This window comes from Ranitomeya imitator, chromosome 1 (genome assembly GCF_032444005.1).
Source record: "Ranitomeya imitator isolate aRanImi1 chromosome 1, aRanImi1.pri, whole genome shotgun sequence".
Lineage (NCBI taxonomy): Eukaryota > Metazoa > Chordata > Amphibia > Anura > Dendrobatidae > Ranitomeya > Ranitomeya imitator.
The window spans coordinates 429,451,997-429,471,011 of record NC_091282.1 but is presented as its reverse complement, the minus strand read 5'-3'; the positions used below and the strand labels follow the sequence as shown (position 1 = coordinate 429,471,011).

Genomic DNA, 19,015 nt, shown 5'->3' with positions numbered 1-19,015 from the left:
ACACCCAGGCCAATAGAACCTCTGTACAACCCGTTCCTGCGTTTTTTCCACCCCTAGGTGTCCACCCAGGATGTGTGAATGGGCCATGTCCAACACCTTCCGTCTATATGGACCCGGCACTACCAACTGCTCTACCAACTCCTCCCTTATTTTTGTGACCCGATATAACAACTCCCCACTCATCAGAAAATAGGGAAATCTTGTGTCTGCACCCGGCTCCTATACAACCCCATTAATAACTGTGACATTATTAAAGGCTTCCCTCAGAGTGGGGTCCCTATGTTGGGCAGACCCAAAATATTCACCGGTCACCCCTAACTCCAGAATGTCAGATGCAGGGGACACTACATCCTCATCCCCTACCAGGACACAAAGAGGAAACCTGTCTGTCTCCTTTTTAGGGTTCATTGGTTCCCTACTCTTGCTAGCGACCTCAGAACCCTTTCTCCATGAATCCCAAAACAAACAGAGATCCCGGCCAATAATTATAGGGTGCAACAAGTCCCAAACAATGCCGACTTCAAGGGACTCAGTGCCACATGCCATTTCAATATCCACTCTGGCCATAGGGTAGTCCTTTGCATCACCATGTACAGTATGTATCACACGCCGACTTTCTTTCTCGGGAGCAGGTGGAGAGGAAAAGTGGCCATCACCAGGGTCACTAAGCTCCCCGAGTCTAAAAGCGCTGTTACTGCTCGACCGTTCACCTTTACGGGACACACTTGAGGCTCCTCGTTGGGTGGAGAGTTCACACTGCAGGCTGGATATGCATAGTATGAACTGCGGCGTCTCATGCTGCAGTCCATCTGCTCAGTGGTCTGGGAACAACGGGCAGCTATATGTCCTGGCCTGTGGCACCTCCAGCAAATAATATCACCCGTAGGGACCTTGGGCACCACCTCCCCCGCCCCTTTGTGACCTTGGACGCCCCACCCCTTTTTTGGACTCAGCCCCCTTCTGAAACCCCAGTACGGCATGGGCTTCCTCCCGAAGGAGCCTTCCATCCCTTGGTATCTCTTGACCAGTCCGACCAGCTCGTCGGCACTCTGGGGATCACCCTGGGCAACCCAAGTCTGTATGGGTCTTGGGAGGGAATGCACAAACCTATCCATCACCACTCGTTCTACCATCTGTGCAGGTGTAGAGGACTCTGGCTGCAGCCACTTCTGAACCAGGTGCAACAGGTCAAACATTTGGGAGTGAGGCAGTTTGTCCGGGTGATAGGCCCAGCAATGAATTCGCTGTGCCCTGACAGTCAGTGTTACCCCCAAACGTGCAAGAATCTCAGCTTTCAGTTTGTGATACTCCTTGGCATCCTGCAAGGTCAAGTCCTAATACGCCTTCTGGGGTTCTCCCGTCAGGTATGGCGCCAGTACCTCTGCCCACTGCTCTGGCGGAAGTTTTTCCCTCTCAGCGACTCTCTCAAACACTGTCAGGAAGGCCTCAACATCATCCCTGGGGGTCATTTTCTGTAATGCGCTTCTTACCATCTTCTGGGCATGGGTGTCATCAGCCAGACCTGGGGTTGGGGCGCTCGTCCTGCCCTGGATTGCGGCTGCCAGAAGCTGCATCTGCTGCCGTTGCTCCTGCTGGCTCTGTTGTATCTGCTGCCGTTGCTCCTGCTGGCTCTGTTGTATCTGCTGCAGCAGCAGCCTGTTGGTCTCTTGCTGCTGTGACTGCGACTGGACCAAGTTTTTCAGAAGGTCCTCCATTTTCCCCGGCAATGCTTGCTGGCTTGCAACAGACTTGACCGAGGACATTCAATAACAGACTTATGTCTTCGCTGGGAATGCTGCCCGCATTCTCCACCAATTGTAGGGGTTGCACTCGCTCAGGTGCGAAGGCTGACACTCAGGAGGCACGCTCCATTAAAAGTTCAAGGGTTTATTGCTCCATAAACCACATAGTAAATAACAGGAAACAAATAGCCTTTAGCTCAGGAAAAGAAAATACAAGTGTCCAGTCCTTCAGGCTCAGTCCAGGAGTCTTAACACACTCTGGAGGTTTTCACCTCCATACACACACCTCCTGTGTTAAGCATTAGCCTGTGTTTTATGGATCTAACCACACCCAGAAACCCATCACGATTAGACATGTGGTTATTACATCACCACAGGTCCTGAAACACATATAGATAGGCATGGTTATGTGCATCAAAGAAAACACTGCGGATTACATCACAGCGACAAGCCACATATGTGACACATACCTCCCGTCGACTACACAACCTTTAGCCATGCTACAATATATATATATATATATATATATATATATATATACAGTATGAATATATGAAGTGATTCATGTTTTTTCAGCATAAAAATATAAATTTATAAATTTGAAAATTGTGATGTGCATTCTCAATGTGACTGGGCCATTCAAACACATGAATACGACTTGATATAAACCATTCCATTGTAACTCTGGCAGTATGCTTAGGGTCCTTCTGGAAAATGAACCTATGCTCCAGTCTCAATTCTTTTCCTTCCTCTAACAAGTTTTCCTACAGGATTACCCTGTATTTAGCTCCATACATCTTCCCATCAATTCTGAAGATTTTTCTGATTTCTACTGAACAAAAGTATGCAGCATGATGCTACCACCATGTTTGATGGTGGGGATAGTGTTTTCAGGGTCATGTGCAGTTTTAGTTTTCCTCCACAGAATGATGTAACAGCCTAGCATTTTGCATTTAGCACAAAAAGTTTTACTTTGGTCTCATCTGACCAGAGCACCTTCGTCCACATGGTAGCTGTGTCCCCTATATAGCTTTTAGCAAACGTCTTATGGCTTGCTTTCAAAACTGTTTTTCTTCTTGCCACTGTTCCATAAACGCCAAATTTGTGGAGTATACAAATAATAGTTGTCCTGTTGGCAGATTCTCCCATCTGAGTTATGCATCTCTGCAGCTCCACCAGAGTGAGTATGGCTCTCTTGGCTGCTTCTCTGATTAGTGCTATCCTTGCTTGGGATCAGTGGCGTAACTACAAAGTGAGGGGCCCCGATGCGAACTTTCAAATGGGGCCCCCCGCGCCAAAATATTTCCCACCGAAATTCACATTTTCCCTATTCATTTCGCACACTATAGTCGTGTTGCAATGTTGTGTAGTCTGACCTAATACTGCCCTGTAATCGCTGAGAAAAATGATTTTATAACTAACATGTCCCTATAGTAATATGTCCTCCCTCGCTCTAATTCCAAGCGCACTCCCGGCGTTTGAACTCTGTGTGCTGTTTCTTCCTGGTATGACGCTGCAGTGCGTCATTTCCAGACCTGTGCAGTGTGGGGGTGTATTGGGTGTACTGGTTGGCTCTGGAGCATACGCACTGCACATTCTGACACTGGCAAGTACACGCAATACTCCCCCACAGTGCACATGCTGGGCTCTGCCCACAGCCGTGTACAGCCCGTACACACATGGCTTCGCTCCGAGAACCCGTACACACACGGCTCCGCTCCGTACACCTTGTACACACACGGCTCCGCTCCGTACACCTTGTACACACACGGCTCCGCTCCGTACACCTTGTACACACGCGGCTCCGATCCCTACACCTTGTACACATGCGGCTGCGCTCTTTACACCTTGTACACACGCGGCTCTGCACCGTACACCTTGTACACACGCGGCTCCACTCCTTACACCTTGTACACACGCGGCTCCGATCCCTACACCTTGAACACACGGCTTCGCTCCGAGAACTCCGTACACCTTGTACACACGCGGCTCCGCTCCCTACACCTTGTACACACGTGGCTCCGCTCCCTACACCTTGTACACACATGGCTCCGCTCCCTACACCTTGTACACATGCGGCTGCGCTCTTTACACCTTGTACACACGCGGCTCTGCACCGTACACCTTGTACACACGTGGCTCCACTCCTTACACCTTGTACACACGCGGCTCCGATCCCTACACCTTGAACACACGGCTTCGCTCTGAGAACTCCGTACACCTTGTACACACGCGGCTCCGCTCCCTACACCTTGTACACACGTGGCTCCGCTCCCTACACCTTGTACACACGCGGCTCCGCTCCCTACACCTTGTACACATGCGGCTGCGCTCTTTACACCTTGTACACACGCGGCTCTGCACCGTACACCTTGTACACACGCGGCTCCACTCCTTACACCTTGTACACACGCGGCTCCGCTCCATACACCTCTTACACACGCAGCACCACTCCATACACCCCATACATACACGAATCCGCTCACCTCTTTCACCCACGGCTCAGCTTTGTACACACCTGACTCCGCTCCGTACACCTTGCTCCACTACATACATACACGGCTCCGCTCTGTACACCTTGTACACACACGGCTCTGTTACATAAACATCCCCTCATTCAGCACCATGACAATCAAGCACAGCAGAGTCCTGCATAGTGCATACACTGAGGCCACTGATCATGTGACCCCTGACTCCTCCCCTCCTGTGACCTCATCACAGGTCCTGTGCGCATAGAACAGGTAGGTGTGTGTGTGTGTGTGTGTGTGTGTGTGTGTGTGTGTCAGGTGTAAGCAGCACATCACTCACCAGCTAATGCCTGCCATCTCTCCAGCTTCAGTCAGTGACACGCACAGCCCTTCTGCTAGGTCACATGTCCTTCACGGACACGCCCACTCGGCGCACACTGCTGAAAGTCTGGGGAAGCTGTGGGCGTGGCCAGCAGGATGCGTGTGTGACTTGTCTCCTTCCCCTGCTACTTGTTTGCTGGACTGGGCGGGCCCTGAAAACACTGTGGGCCCCGTCGCAGTCGCGACCCCTGCGACCGCAGTTGTTACGCCCCTGCTTGGGATGTCAGATCAGGTGAACAGCCATGCCTTAGTAGGTTTGCAGTTGTGTCATACTTCTTCCATTTATGTATGATGGTTTGAACAGTACTCTATGAGATGTTCAGAGCATCTTTTTTAATAATCTAACCTGATTTATTTACTCTTTTCCACAACTTAAACCTTGATCTGTCTGGGTGTATTCCTTGGTTTTCATGATGCTATTTGATAACTAATATTCTCAAACAAACCTCTGAGGCTACACATAATAACTGTAGCTATACTGAGAAAAAATTACACACAGGTGGGCTCAATTAACTAATTGTGTGACTTCCGGTGCCAATTGGTCACTCAATTTTTTTTTAGGGATTTCACACTACAGTCGGCTGAATACAAATGCATGTCACAATTTTCAGATTTATATTTTTAAAATAATTAGAAAATAATGTATCGTATATTTTACACTTCCAAATGCTTGCTACTTTATGCTGGTATATCACATAAAATCTCAATAAAATACATTTAAGTTTTTTGAGTGTACCAAATATACAGATTCCACATTCATCACTGTCTTGGTAAAAGTCGGCTACATGGACGACAATCGAGAAAGGCATCACTGTTGAAAATAAATAAGAAAAGCAACACTGGAATTTGCCAAAATGCATAATGCATAAAGCTTCTAGAAAAGTGTCATTGGGACAGATGAGACAAAACTGAAGCTTTATGTTCACAGATGTAAAAATGAAGTATACAAAGAAAAGAACATTATGCCTACTGCGAAACGTGCAGGAGGCTCAGTTATGTTTTGGAGCTGCTTTGCTGCATCTGGCACAGGGTGTCTTGAATCTGTTCAGGGTAAAATGAAATCTCAAGACTATCAGAGCATGTCTGGAGTAAAATGTGCTGCCCACTGTCAGAAGATTTGGTCTGAGATGCCGTTCATGAGTCCTCTAACATGATAATAACCCAAAGTACAGCTAAAAACATCCAAAAATGGCTAAGAGAAAAACATTGGAATACGAGCAAGTGGTCTTCTGTATGCTAAGTCCTATGAAACAACTGTGGAAGGAGCTGAAAGATGCAGTCTGGAGAAGTCAGCTTAACAGCTGACACAGCAGGAGCAGTGTGTTTATGAGGAGTGGGCCAAAATACCTGAGGACAGGTATAGAAGTCTCATTGAGAGTTTCCGAAATCCTGTTACGTTAAGCGTACCATAATTTTTGTTCAGGCCATTTTCATTATTTTCTTTTTTTTAGCTTTTCTGTTGAAAGACAATTCAAAATCAATGTCAGTTTTTCATCAGTTGATGTTCAGTAAATTTAAATTGAAAATTATATATATATAAATACACTATATGTGTGTGTGTGTATGTATATATATATATATATATATATATATATATATATACACACTATATGGTGGCCCCATTCTAATGCATCCGGTATTCTAGAATATGCATGTCCACGTAGTATATTGCCCAGCCACGTAGTATATTGCCCAGCCTGCGTAGTATATTGCCCAGCCACGTATTATATTGCCCAGCCACGTAGTATATTGCCCAACCACATAGTATATTGCCCAGCCACGTAGTATATTGCCCAGCCACGTAGTATATTGCCCAGCCACGTAGTATATTGCCCAGCCACGTAGTATATTGCCCAGTGACATAGTATATTGCCCAGTGATGTAGTATATTGCCCAGTGATGTAGTATATTGCCCAGTGACGTAGTATATTGCCCAGTCACGTAGTATATTGCCCAGTGACGTAGTATACAGCACAGAGCCATGTAGTATATTGCACAGCGACGTAGTATACAGCACAGAGGCACGTAGTATATTGCCCAGTGACGTAGTTTAAAGCACAGAGCCACGTAGTATATTGCCCAGTGACGTATGTCACATGTTAAAAAATAAAAAATAAACATATACTCACTTTCCGAGGGAGCCCTTGTAGTCATGTCGGAACCTGTCGCTTGCATGGAGCGGTTACCGGAGCGTCACGAGGAGCGGGAAAGGCGGCGGAAGGTGAGTATATAATGATTTTTTTTAAAATTATTTTTAACATTAGATCCTTTTACTATTGACGCTGCATTGGCAGCATCAATAGTAAAAACTTGGTCACACAGGGTTAATAGCGGTGGTAACGGAGTGCGTTACCAGCGGCATAACGCGTTCCGTTACCGCTGGCATTAACCCTGTGTGAGCAGTGACTGCGGGGAGTATGGAGCGGGTGCCGGGCACTGACTGCAGGGGAGTAGGGAGGGACTAATCGGACTGTGGCCATCGTTGATTGGTCACGGCAGCCATGACAGGCAGCTGGCGAGACCAATCAGCGACTTGGATTCCATGACAGACAGAGGCCGCAACTAATGAATATCCGTGACAGAAAGAAGGACAGACAGAAGGACAGACAGAAAGACGGAAGTGACCTGTAGACAATTATATAGTATATATATATATATATATATATATATATATATATATATATATATATATATTGGGTGAAAGCAATGTTGGACAGCAAAGGAAAAAAGGGAGTGTATCCAGCTCCAATTAAAACGGGTATTTTATTTAAAAACTTGATTAAAATACCATTTTCACTGCATTGTAAATAATAAGCATGAGCAAAGGTAAAAAAAATTGTGTGCCATGAGAAAATGGGTGACCTGTATGATGTAATTGTAGAGATCAATCGATAAATCACTGTAATTGCGATATCGTGGAAAATAGACGTGTATAACAAAACAACGTCACAGCTGAGCCATAAGAAGTTATCAGACTATGCCTTGTCAGTGAAGTGTTCCAAAATATCACAGGGAACCTGGTGTTCTCTAGGCCAGTGGTTGGAACGCCGCATCCAACCATTCACTCAGATGTTCCGTTACCAAACCAATCCCCAAAATAATAGGTCTCATAGTAGGGGAATTGGTCGCTTTATGAACTTTTGGGAGAACATGTAGAAAAGGTAGAATTGGATGTTCCACCAATAGATAGTCCTTATGTTTCTCACTGAGAACATAATTATAACATCATTACTGACACTTTTAAGGATAAAAGGTGATAATCTGTTTTAATGCATCTGTGGAAGGAGTTGAATCAACTCTGAAATACATAATACAATAAAAAAACCTCTTCATTGACTTTGGACATCCTTCATCCACTGTCAGCGCCTGCAATATTCCGCAAGTTTTTTCTGATTTTCAAACATACTGTGACACTAGTCACTACTCACGGACAAGTCGTGAGGCAGGGTAGTCAAACATTCCGGGATTAGATACCAAGAGAGCATGTAGTTAACTAAAGGGGAAAGACAAAGATGAAGTCAGACCATGGTCCTAGGTCAGAATACCAGTAAAATAGCAAATCAGAGCAAAGAGGCTGAGCAAATGGATGGTCACAATGAGGTCCGAGGTCAGGCAGCAATAGATCAACAAACAGAGCTTTGGAATACAGGGCAAACCACCAAGCAAATGCTACTTCTACTAACGATCTGGGACTGACAGCTTAGCTAAGTAGTTGTGTAATCACTTAGAACAGGGAACACCTGAAGGAAGGTCAGCACCTCCCAGTCTCAGATTTGATGGCTGAGCTGTCAATGAAAATACCGACAGCTCAGCATGCCCCTGCACTAGATTGGGCAACTGAGCTGTCCATCAAAATTCTGACAGCTCAGCATGTCCTTGCACTAGATTGGGCAACTGAGCTGTCCATCAAAATTCTGACAGCTCAGCATGTCCCTGCACTAGATTGGGCAACTGAGCTGTCCATCAAAATTCTGACAGCTCAGCATGTCCCTGCACTAGATTGGGCAACTGAGCTGTTCATCAAAATTCTGACAGCTCAGCATGTCCCTGAACTAGATTGGACGACTGAGTTGTCAGTCACTGTGTTCAAAACCCAGTGAGCACAGGAATCGTGACACTCACATGACATGGCAGACATTGCACATAAATATCAAGTCACAAAATTTTGTAGAAATGAGAGGCAGCGCTAAAATGTTATGAGTTTTAGATTTTTCAAACCATTTTTTTCCTGTGCCAATAGTAAAACTTGTTCGGGATGGGGGCATGGCTAACCCTTCTCATGAATTTCAGGACGAGCAACGATGTTCCTTATGCCCCAAATCTTTCTCCAGTCCCAACTGGAGTGAGATTTTTGACAAGGCACACAGAGGCACACTCTACTATTCAGGTGCTCCCGATGCATCTGACTCCAGCACTCCACCTCATCAAGATCGGCGTAAAAATCGCCAATCTTGATTTATTAGGACCAATGTTTCCCATATTATGCTGATAACGTTAGTATAAATAAAACTTGCCTAATATTTTCCTCTAGTGACGACTTTAGAACAAATATACTTATAACCTAATCAAAAATGTTAGTCTTTATAGGTAGTTATCACGTTTTTATATGAAATAATAATTCTGGTTGCTCATAAAACTAAAGATAAAAATGGATCATGTCACACTGACCACTTGTGTCAGTTTATGGTCAGCTATTCATATTAAAACGAATGTGGCCTTGTTTTAGTAATGTATCATGCTTTATGATTTTAGTGAGTTCTTCATGCCAGGAATGATTGACACCCATATCCATGCACCCCAGTATTCCTTTATTGGAACAGGAATGGAAAGACCTCTTTTGGAATGGTTGAAACATACTACATTCCCAACAGAAGATACATACTCAAATGTAGAAATTGCAGGGAACATGTACGACACAGTCGTGGTAGGTCTACACAAGTTATGCATTTTTCTCTGTTTAGTATCTTGGTTCTCAGTTCTGTTTTTTTTTGCTTCAGAAGTTGCTCCAATGGATTCACAGTTTTGCTGAATACATACATTTTTGCAGAACTACTATTGGGGACTCTAATGTAGCTTAAAAGCCATATTACAAAATAAATGAAAAAATAGTGCTTAGTTTGTGTATTAATGATAATTTTGATTTGTATTTTTTAAAGAGAAGAACACTGAGAAATGGTACAACAACAGCTTGTTACTTTGCTACAATACATACCGATGCTTCCATTGTGCTGGCTGACACTGCAAGTAAGGACCCCACTATTAGTTCTGGAATTTACTTTTATATCTTTTCTTTGAATGAAGAATTTTATCCAGGTTCAGTTGCTATGACAGTAAAATTGTTAAAATTACACTTCTTAATCCATGCATAAATGATGATCTTTTCATACACAATGGCTCACTTTAGTGGCGGATGCAGAAAGAAAAGTGTCCCTCTGCAAGAACAGTATGTGGGCTGTTTGCTGTCAAATATTTCTGTCTATGATAAAAACCATTTGCTACTTTGGAGGTGGAAGTGAGCCCCTCCTTACCTCTTGGACCCCTGTGCGATTGAACAGATTGCAGCATCAGTATTTGGTCAGGATTTCAGTTTTTCATCATCAGTGATTTTCCAGCATAAAAAAAATTTGCTAAGTTTCGTCTATCCACGAATGTCCCTGTTGAGTGTATAAATCGGATGTGTGCTGTCTGATTTTTAATTGGACATCACACTAACACATTTTATTCAATAGGGCTGTTCAGATTAACTTTTTTTTCTCAAGAAAAAATCGCAGCATCCACTACTTTCATCTGAGTCTTGGATGAAACTCACTTATTCAAGTCTATTGGTGCGTACATCAAAATCAAATCACATACGGAATGTATGTCCTTCTCTGCTGGTGAGCCACGGACCTCTGTGGACGTAGAGTGGGCATAGGATTTCTTGAGATTACTGATCGCTTGCACATATCCTATGAGTTTTCTGAATGAAACTTGGACGATTTGTTATGCGCACATCTGTAGGGTCCCTCACAATGTTAAAAAACAGTAACGCGCAAATTGTCTCTTCAGAGAGGAAGAGGACTTCCTCTCTGAAGAGACAATTTGCATATTTCCCAGAGGAGCATTGCGGCTTTAAGTCTCCTCACCTCGACATACTTATCATGTCACTCTCCGCAAGGAGAAACGATACTTCTTGGATCCCAAAAAAACAGTAACGAAAGTATTGCACACAGATGACAATTGTGCTGTCAGCAATTTTCACTGACTCATAGACTTGTATGGGTAATTTTGATCCATGACTTGGATCAAAAATCGACATGTATCCTTGATTTTTTTGTGTTCCCTTTGTCTGTAAAAATACATGGACATGTGAATAGCACCATAGATTATAATGGGTATGTATTCTTCTCATGAAAACACCAAACAAACACACACATGCTTCACACACACACGTTTTCCACAGGTGGCAGCATCAAAATACAAAATAGCAATCTGCCCTGATTACTTTTTTGTTTCTTTTTTATGCATTTTGCTTTTATTGATGCATTTTTGGTGCAGATTTGAAACCACTTTTTTATGCCTTTTTTACTACAGAAATGCTGATGTTTTGCACTTAGATCCATATTTTTTTCTGCATTCATTTTCAGCTGCAGCATAGAAGTTGGTCAAGAAAAACACACAATTCTGCTATCTTTATATGCACAATAGGCATGAGTTTTCGTGAAATTGCATGCACTTTCCTTCAATTGTCAAAAGCAGCAGATTATCGAATCCTACAAATAGAACAAGTGAAACTAAATAAAACAAAACTTGTCCCAAAATGATCTATGAGAGCTGTCAAGTTTGAGTCTGCTAACCCGAACTTGACAGTCTCACAGGCATAAATGTCATGCTCAGGTCAGGAGACCCGTTTCCAGTCCATGCATCAAGGTCCGTACTTTTCTTGAAGAAAATAGAATAGTACCTCTTGGTGATGCACAATTTATTTAGGCAATGCTTCAAGTTTCAGATAATAAAACCCCTTATTCAGGCTTGACCAGTGGATAAGACTAGCAATATTTGAGATTGGTGGATTAAATTCAAGGATGGTCATTATTAGGCCACGTTCACACGTTGAGTATTTGGTCAGTTTTTTACCTCAGTATCTGTAAGCCAAAACCAGGAGAAGGTGATAAATTCAGAAGTGGTGAATATGTTTCTATTATACTTTTCCTCTAATTGTTCCACTCCTAGTTTTGGCTTACAAATACTGATGTAAAATACTGACCAAATACTGCTAGTGTGAATGTGGCCTTAGTCTTCTGGAAGAGTGCTATCTTCACATTTATATTTGATAGCTGCATCTAGGCAAACCATGAAAAGAGATAAAAATTCATGTTGAGTTGAGGAAAATGTCTGGCATCCAGATCAGATCTCCTAGAGCAGCTAGACCAGAGAAATCTTCATTTTAGGCATTCTTGACTCGTCATCATGATGTCACAGGACCTAGTAAATGCCAGAGGCACCCAGGTTGTGGGTCTGAGGATGGCAGTTGCAGAAGTGAAGACTTACTTGGACCAGTTCCATGGGGGACTGGACTGAATGCCAGACCAGGGCAGCATGAAAGCTTTTGTTCAATTCTAGATGCAAGAAGAAATAAAAACTTTTATTTATGTCTACAACCTAAAAGAATTATTTTTTTTTTGTATAATTATATAGCTTGTATAAAGTTTCTCAAATGTTTCATAAGCAGAAAATAAAATATTAGTACAACTGCATGGGAATTAGACTGGGCATGGTATATGTCATATGTCATTATTACAGGGCATGTTCTGGTATAATATATAGAAGCAATTGTTTGTTAGTTGAATGTGAATAATGTAATATTAAAGAAGCACTCCCATCAAAGTTTCTATCCTTTAAAATTTACAGTCATCATATTATATAGCACAGTATACTGACAATTACTCATTTTGCCTTTTTACCCAACTAATTCTTCTCTTTTCTCTGCTCTATGTAGAAACAGGAAATCTCGTGTCGCTGCATTTATCATTCCCCTCTTCGACTCATTACTTGTGCAGAGAAAATTGATGTCAATATATAAATAGGATAAACATTTTGATGGGAGTGCTTCTTTAACCCCTTCATGACCATGGGATTTTTCATTTTTCCGTGTTCGTTTTTCACTCCCCTCCTTCCCAGAGCCATAACTTTTTTATTTTTCCGTCAATTTGGCCATGTGAGGGCTTATTTTTTGCGGGACGAGTTGTACTTTTGAACGACATCATTGGTTTTAGCATGTCGTGTACTAGAAAACGGGAAAAAAATTCCAAGTGCGGTGAAATCGCAAAAAAAGTGCAATCCCACACTTGTTTTTTGCTTGGCTTTTTTGCTAGGTTCACTAAATGCTAAAACTGACTTGACATTATGATTCTCCAGGTCAGTACGAGTTCGTAGACACCTAATATGACTAGGTTATTTTTTATCTAAGTGGTGAAAAAAAATTCCAAACTTTGCTAAAAAAAAAAAAAAACAATTGCGCCGTTTTCCGATACTCGTAGTGTCTCCATTTTTCGTGATCTGGGGTCGGTTGAGGGCTTATTTTTTGCGTGCCGAGATGACGTTTTTAATGATAGCATTTCGGTGCAGATACGTTCTTTTGATCGCCCGTTATTGCATTTTAATGCAATGTCGCGGCGACCAAAAAAACGTAATTCTGGTGTTTCAAATTTTTTTCCCGCTACGCTGTTTAGCGATCAGGTAATACTTTTTTTAATTGATAGATCAGGCGATTCTGAGCGCGTCGATACCAAATATGTGTAGATTTGATTTTTTTTATTGATTTATTTTGATTGGGGCGAAAGGGGGGTGATTTAAATTTTTATATTTTTTTTATTTTTTTAACATTTTTTTCAACTTTTTTTTTTTACTTTTGCCATGCTTCAATAGCCTCCATGGGATGCTAGAAGCAGGCACAACGCGATCGCCTCTGCTACATAGCAGCGATCTGGCCGGAAGCGGTAGTTAAATGCCGCTGTCTGCGTTTGACAGCGGCATTTAACTAGTTAATAGGTGCGGGCAGATCGCGATTCTGCCCGCGCCTATTACGGGCACATGTCAGCTGTTCAAAACAGCTGACATGTCCCAGCTTTGGTGCGGGCTCAAAGCAGGGGATCTGACCTTGGACGTACTATCCTGTCCAAGGTCAGATATTGGTTAAATGTCTTGATTTAGTGTACAGTGGCTTGTGAAAGTATTCATACCCTTAACATTAATATCACTGTTTTTTTAGGGTGTGCATCAGTTCATATAAAATAACATGCCTACAACTGTGAACATTTGGTTTTCTTTTTATTGTGAAGCAAATAACAAATTTGACAAAATAACTGAAAACTTAAGTGTGCATAACTATTCACCCCCTAAAGTCTAGTTCTTTGTAGAGCCTCCTTTTGTGGCAATTACAGCTACAATTTGCTTTGGATAAGTCTCTATTAGCTTTCCACATCTTGTCACTGCAATTTTTGCCAATTCCTCAAGGCAAAACTGTTCCAGCTCCTTCAAGTTAGATGGTTTCCTCTGGTGAAGAGCAATCATCAAGTCTGACCACAGATTCTCAATTGAATTAAGGTCTGGGCTTTGACGAGGCCTCTCCAAAACATTTACACATTTCCTCTTATAAACCCTTGAGTGTTGCTTTAGCAGTATGCTTTGGTTCATTGTTTTGTTGGAAGGTGAACCTCCATCCTAGTCTCAAATCACTGAAAGACTGAAACAGGTTTTGCTCAAGAATTTCCCTGTATTTCCCACCAACCATGTTCCCCTTGACTCGGACCATTTTCCATGTCCCTGCTGCCAAAAAACATCTCAGCATGATGCTGACACCACTATGTTTCACTGTGGGTAGGGTGTTCTTGGGGTTTTGGTTTGGCACCAGACATAGTTTTTACCTTCGTGGCCAAAAAGTTCAATTTTGGTCTCATCTGACCACAGCACTTTCCTCCTTTTGGCAAACTCAAAAGTAAAGGCTTTTTTCTGACCACTCTTCCATAAAGGTCACATCTATTTTGACTTGTACTTCTCAACAACTTTGTCCCTGACTTGTTTGAAGATTAATGTTGTTACAGCCTCTGTGGCCTTTTAGAAAAGGTGTGTATATACTGACAAACCATGTGACACTTAGATTGCACAAGGTGGATTTCCTTTCACTAAGTACTTGACTTATGAATTTAATTGCTTGCACCAGAAATTTGTAGGGGCATCATATCAAAAGATGTTCATACATATGCACAAGCCAATTTTTTGTTATTTGATCCCATACATTTAATTTATGCCTATATTTTTCTCACTTCACGAACTTAGACTATTTAGTGCTGATGCATCACTCAAAAATTGGATTACAAAAATATTTAACACAGGTTGTAATGTAACAAACTACGGTAGGTAAAAAGCCAAGGAGTGAATACATTCACAAGCCACTGTAATTTCTTTGTAGATATTTTATAAATTAAATCGCCATGGCCAAAAAGGATGATTTAATAACAAATGCCGGGCAGGTACACAGCTTCTAAATACAGCAACAGCCCACAGTATAGTTGTGGAGTGTGCAGTTGCCAAAATTGGACTAGTAAAACAGGTCTGCAAAAATTAAAACATGCTGACTAAGTACCTGACCAGAAAGTAACATACAGCAACAACACGTGGTTTTGTCGTTGGCTGTACGGTGCTAAAATGGATTAGTAATATACAAACTAATTTGTTCATTGCTATTTAGTTTATTGACAGAGGTCGGCACAACCCCTGCCTAAGTACCAGCTGCTTTCCTGTAATTTTTATTTATTTGTTCTTTCCCTCTCTCCTCTTGGATTCATAGCAGTGCAGCGCCAGTGTGGTCATTGGTTGAGTGGATTAGTAATATAGCCATGTAAAACATTAAACTTAAAAAAAAATAAATTTAATTACTCCTCATGCAAAGTGGTCATGGTCATGCTAAGTAAAGCTAGGTTGGTATGCACATAACGTAAAAGTTTTTAAAAACACACATACTTTGTGAGGTAGACAGTTGCATTTAAATTTGTGTTATATTGGGCTCTTCCTTTTTGTCTATTAAACAATAAAATATCCTTTACAAAGAGAAATGCAAAAAGACATCTAACAAACCAGGAAGCTTATCTTACCAGGCAGACAAGCTTTGGATTCAGTGATCTTTTTCAGTTGAACATTAGGACTGAGGCTACTTAAATTGCCCTCCTTGTCAAGAATGAAAATTAAATGGTGTTATTTAGGTACTCTTCTGCAACATATCACAGATCAGTCACTTCACTGTCACACTGACTCTGCAGGTCCAGCACCTCCATATCACTAAAGTTAATGGGGTATTTACGAATTGAGACTAACTCCCCCATCTTCTATGTTCTTCAGCGAGAAGTATACTACACTCTGATTTAGGTATTTCTGCCATGCCACTATCTCTGATGATTAATGGTGTGCCTTGACCTTCTACCCTTAGGCCATGAAGGCCTGAAATGGTCACTGCATTCCCCGCCCTCCTTTTTTATAGTGCCTGTGGGCATCCCACCTGATTGGCTGCACTATACCATGTGATGTAATAGCTGCAATCCATTATGAGGAAGCCCAAACACTCACACCTGACGTTGTATGAGCATGTTTTATAACTGAAGAAATCTGAAAATGTCATGACATTTGCTAGAAGATTGGTTTGTAGTGGATTTATTCCATCATCTGTAACTGTAGGTCACTTAAGATTTAGGTTTTGGTTTGTGGAAGCCAAAGGCACAGGCATTTACTATTCAAAATTTACTAATCACTAAATAATTCCTAGTATAATCATTATTAACTAGCTTGTGATCAGGGAATAAAATTCAAGTAAATCACAGTTATTGAAATATTCAGGAATAGAACTGTGGTGGTCACTAGTCCAAGAGGAATCTAGTAGACCTTGGAAGCTCACAGTTGCATTTTGCAATACCTGACCCTATCATAATGCAAAGAGCTATGTGAGTATGGAGAGGTCCTTCTATTAGCCATATTTATCTCAACAAGAACACACGTTGTTTTTAAGAAACAATCTCTGTATTAATAGCTGACAATTACTGTCTCTCTATGTTTCCATAGGTCGGTATGGTCAAAGAGCATTTATTGGAAAAGTTTGCATGGATCGTAATGATACATATGAAAAGTATTGTGAAACTACTGAAGACTCTATTAGGGAAACAGAAAGGTACTATATCAATACTTCTTTTCAAAGTGCTTACGGTTACCGGTATACCGCAAGATTTAGGGGAGGTGCTTCACAAAAAAGTCATCAGAGCATCAATATCTAAAATTAAGACAACTAAAGCTAATCATATAGGGTGTTACTTTAAAGAGAACCTGTCAACCAGTGAAACGTGACAAGTTTTTGGTCTTATTCTACAGTACTACCACTACTCAACTGTATTTCTTCTTTTTTTCTTTTTTTCCATTTTTTTTTAATTTAAAAAATCGCCAATATGATTCCAAAGATGTGGGCTAGAAATTGGAGAATTTAGTTGAATTGAATTGAAGTCAAATTTTACAAACATCATTAGTGTTTGGAATAGAGATTTTCTTATTTAAATTCACTGTGTGCAAATTCAGCAAATTGATAGCTAATCTCCCTCCATGTTGCTGACCCTTAATGTGTCGACAAAAGGTTGTAAGAAAAAGACCCTCAAATATCTCACTGCTCACCTGTCTGGCAGCCTTTGCTGCTTACTACCCGCCATCCAGTCCTCTGCGTCTCTTGTTTCCACCATCATGTTCTGCATTTCAGGTATCATCACTCTAGGCTGTGACTTCCGGCTATAAACCAGGCCCTGGAGATTATTGCATAAACTGTGCGACGAATGGCGTAATGTTATGAAGTAATAATATGGCACGCAAGGATGTACGAGTCCTGGTCATAGCCAGAGTCCGAGTCTCCAGTGAAGATGTGACATGTGACAGCACAGAGAAGGAGGACCAGACAGTAGGTAGTGAGCAGTGAGGTTGTTTACAATATAAGGTTGGTTTTTTTAAAAAAAAATCCTCCATTTATTATGCTCTAGGGTCTGGAAAGTCACAAATATTTTGCCTTGCCAGGGGTGCACCGAGTGCCTGTACATATTTTGAGCAATCATTCTGTTCTGACAGACTCTCTTTTAAAGGGAATCTGCCAGCAAGTTTTTACCATGTATTCTGAACACAGCAGGAGAGAGGTAGGGGCTGTGTGCTGTTGTTTACTTACAATGAAGATTTTCTCACCTGGAGATCATCACTGCCAAGACTACCGCTCATATGACTGCTAGAAAGACCACATTTCCCATCAGATAAGCAGTTTACTGTCAATAGACAATCTACATAGGGAACCTGATGTGGGCGGGATTAGCTTTCTGAGCTCTGCTACAAGCTTCATCTAAAAATTCTTATTGTGTCACAGCTGCTGTACCCAGGAAATTAAGTGATACGTTGTTGGAATTAGGGTCTCTTTTCCTACATTATGCTGCTCTCAGATCAGATAGCAAAAAGCCTGGTAACAGATTCCTTTTAGTGTAATAAATCTCTATTACATAATTAAATAGAACAGTAATTATGACAGCTAAACCATGTTCTCTTGAGCTCCAATACCAATCACTGACCATAAACATGGGTGGCACTCTTTTTAGCAAACCCTTATGTCAAATCTTATACAATTCCAGTTGAAGATCCTATGACAGACTTTCCATTATCTTATATAATTAGCCTTAGATACTCTAGGTCAGTATTTTAAAGGGACACTGTCACCTGAATTTGGAGGGAACAATCTTCAGCCATGGAGGCGGGGTTTTCGGGTGTTTGATTCACCCTTTCCTTACCCACTGGCTGCATGCTGGCTGCAATATTGGATTGCAGTTCATTCTCTGCCCTCCGTAGTACATGCCTGCGCAAGGCAAGATTACCTTATGCAGGCGTGTACTACGGAGGACAGAGAATGAACTTCAATCCAATATTGCAGCCAGCATGCAGCCAGCGGGTAAGGAAAGGGTGAATCAAAAACCCCAAAACCCCGCCTCCATGGCTGAAGATTGTTCCCTCCAAATTCAGGTGACAGTGTCCCTTTAAATATGTTTTCAATAGAATTATTCATACCTTCGTCAGGTTTCATTTCTTGTTAATATTTACTAGTCAGATGGAAAATTGCAGGTCTGCATATTGTGTTTTCACAGGTTTGTTGAGGTTCTAAAAGAGAAAAACGTAAGTATGTGACCTAAACCATAATTACTAGAAGTTATTATTTTTTACTTGACATAATCAAGCCAATAATTAAACACATACACTCAAACCTACACACACATTGTCACCAGCCTATGTAGGAGCGTTAACAACAGGAATGTACATAGGCTGTAACCAGACATCAACTGTTAATTTTAAACAAAAAAAATGAAAAAAACATGGCGTGGGCTCCAGCGT

General features: G+C 41.8%; 1 protein-coding gene across 2 annotated transcripts in view; it reads left to right on the top strand.

Annotated features, from left to right (window-relative positions):
• The window catches only part of GDA (guanine deaminase), a 168,056-nt gene that overhangs the window by 105,711 nt on the left and 43,330 nt on the right, over positions 1–19,015 (top strand). For both annotated transcript variants that reach the window (XM_069763442.1, XM_069763435.1), the window contains exons 3-6: positions 9,344–9,515; positions 9,748–9,835; positions 16,682–16,787; positions 18,772–18,799. In XM_069763442.1, the coding sequence (XP_069619543.1) occupies positions 9,354–9,515; positions 9,748–9,835; positions 16,682–16,787; positions 18,772–18,799 (384 nt within the window). In that variant the 5' untranslated portion in view covers positions 9,344–9,353. The remainder of the gene's footprint in view (positions 1–9,343; positions 9,516–9,747; positions 9,836–16,681; positions 16,788–18,771; positions 18,800–19,015) is intronic.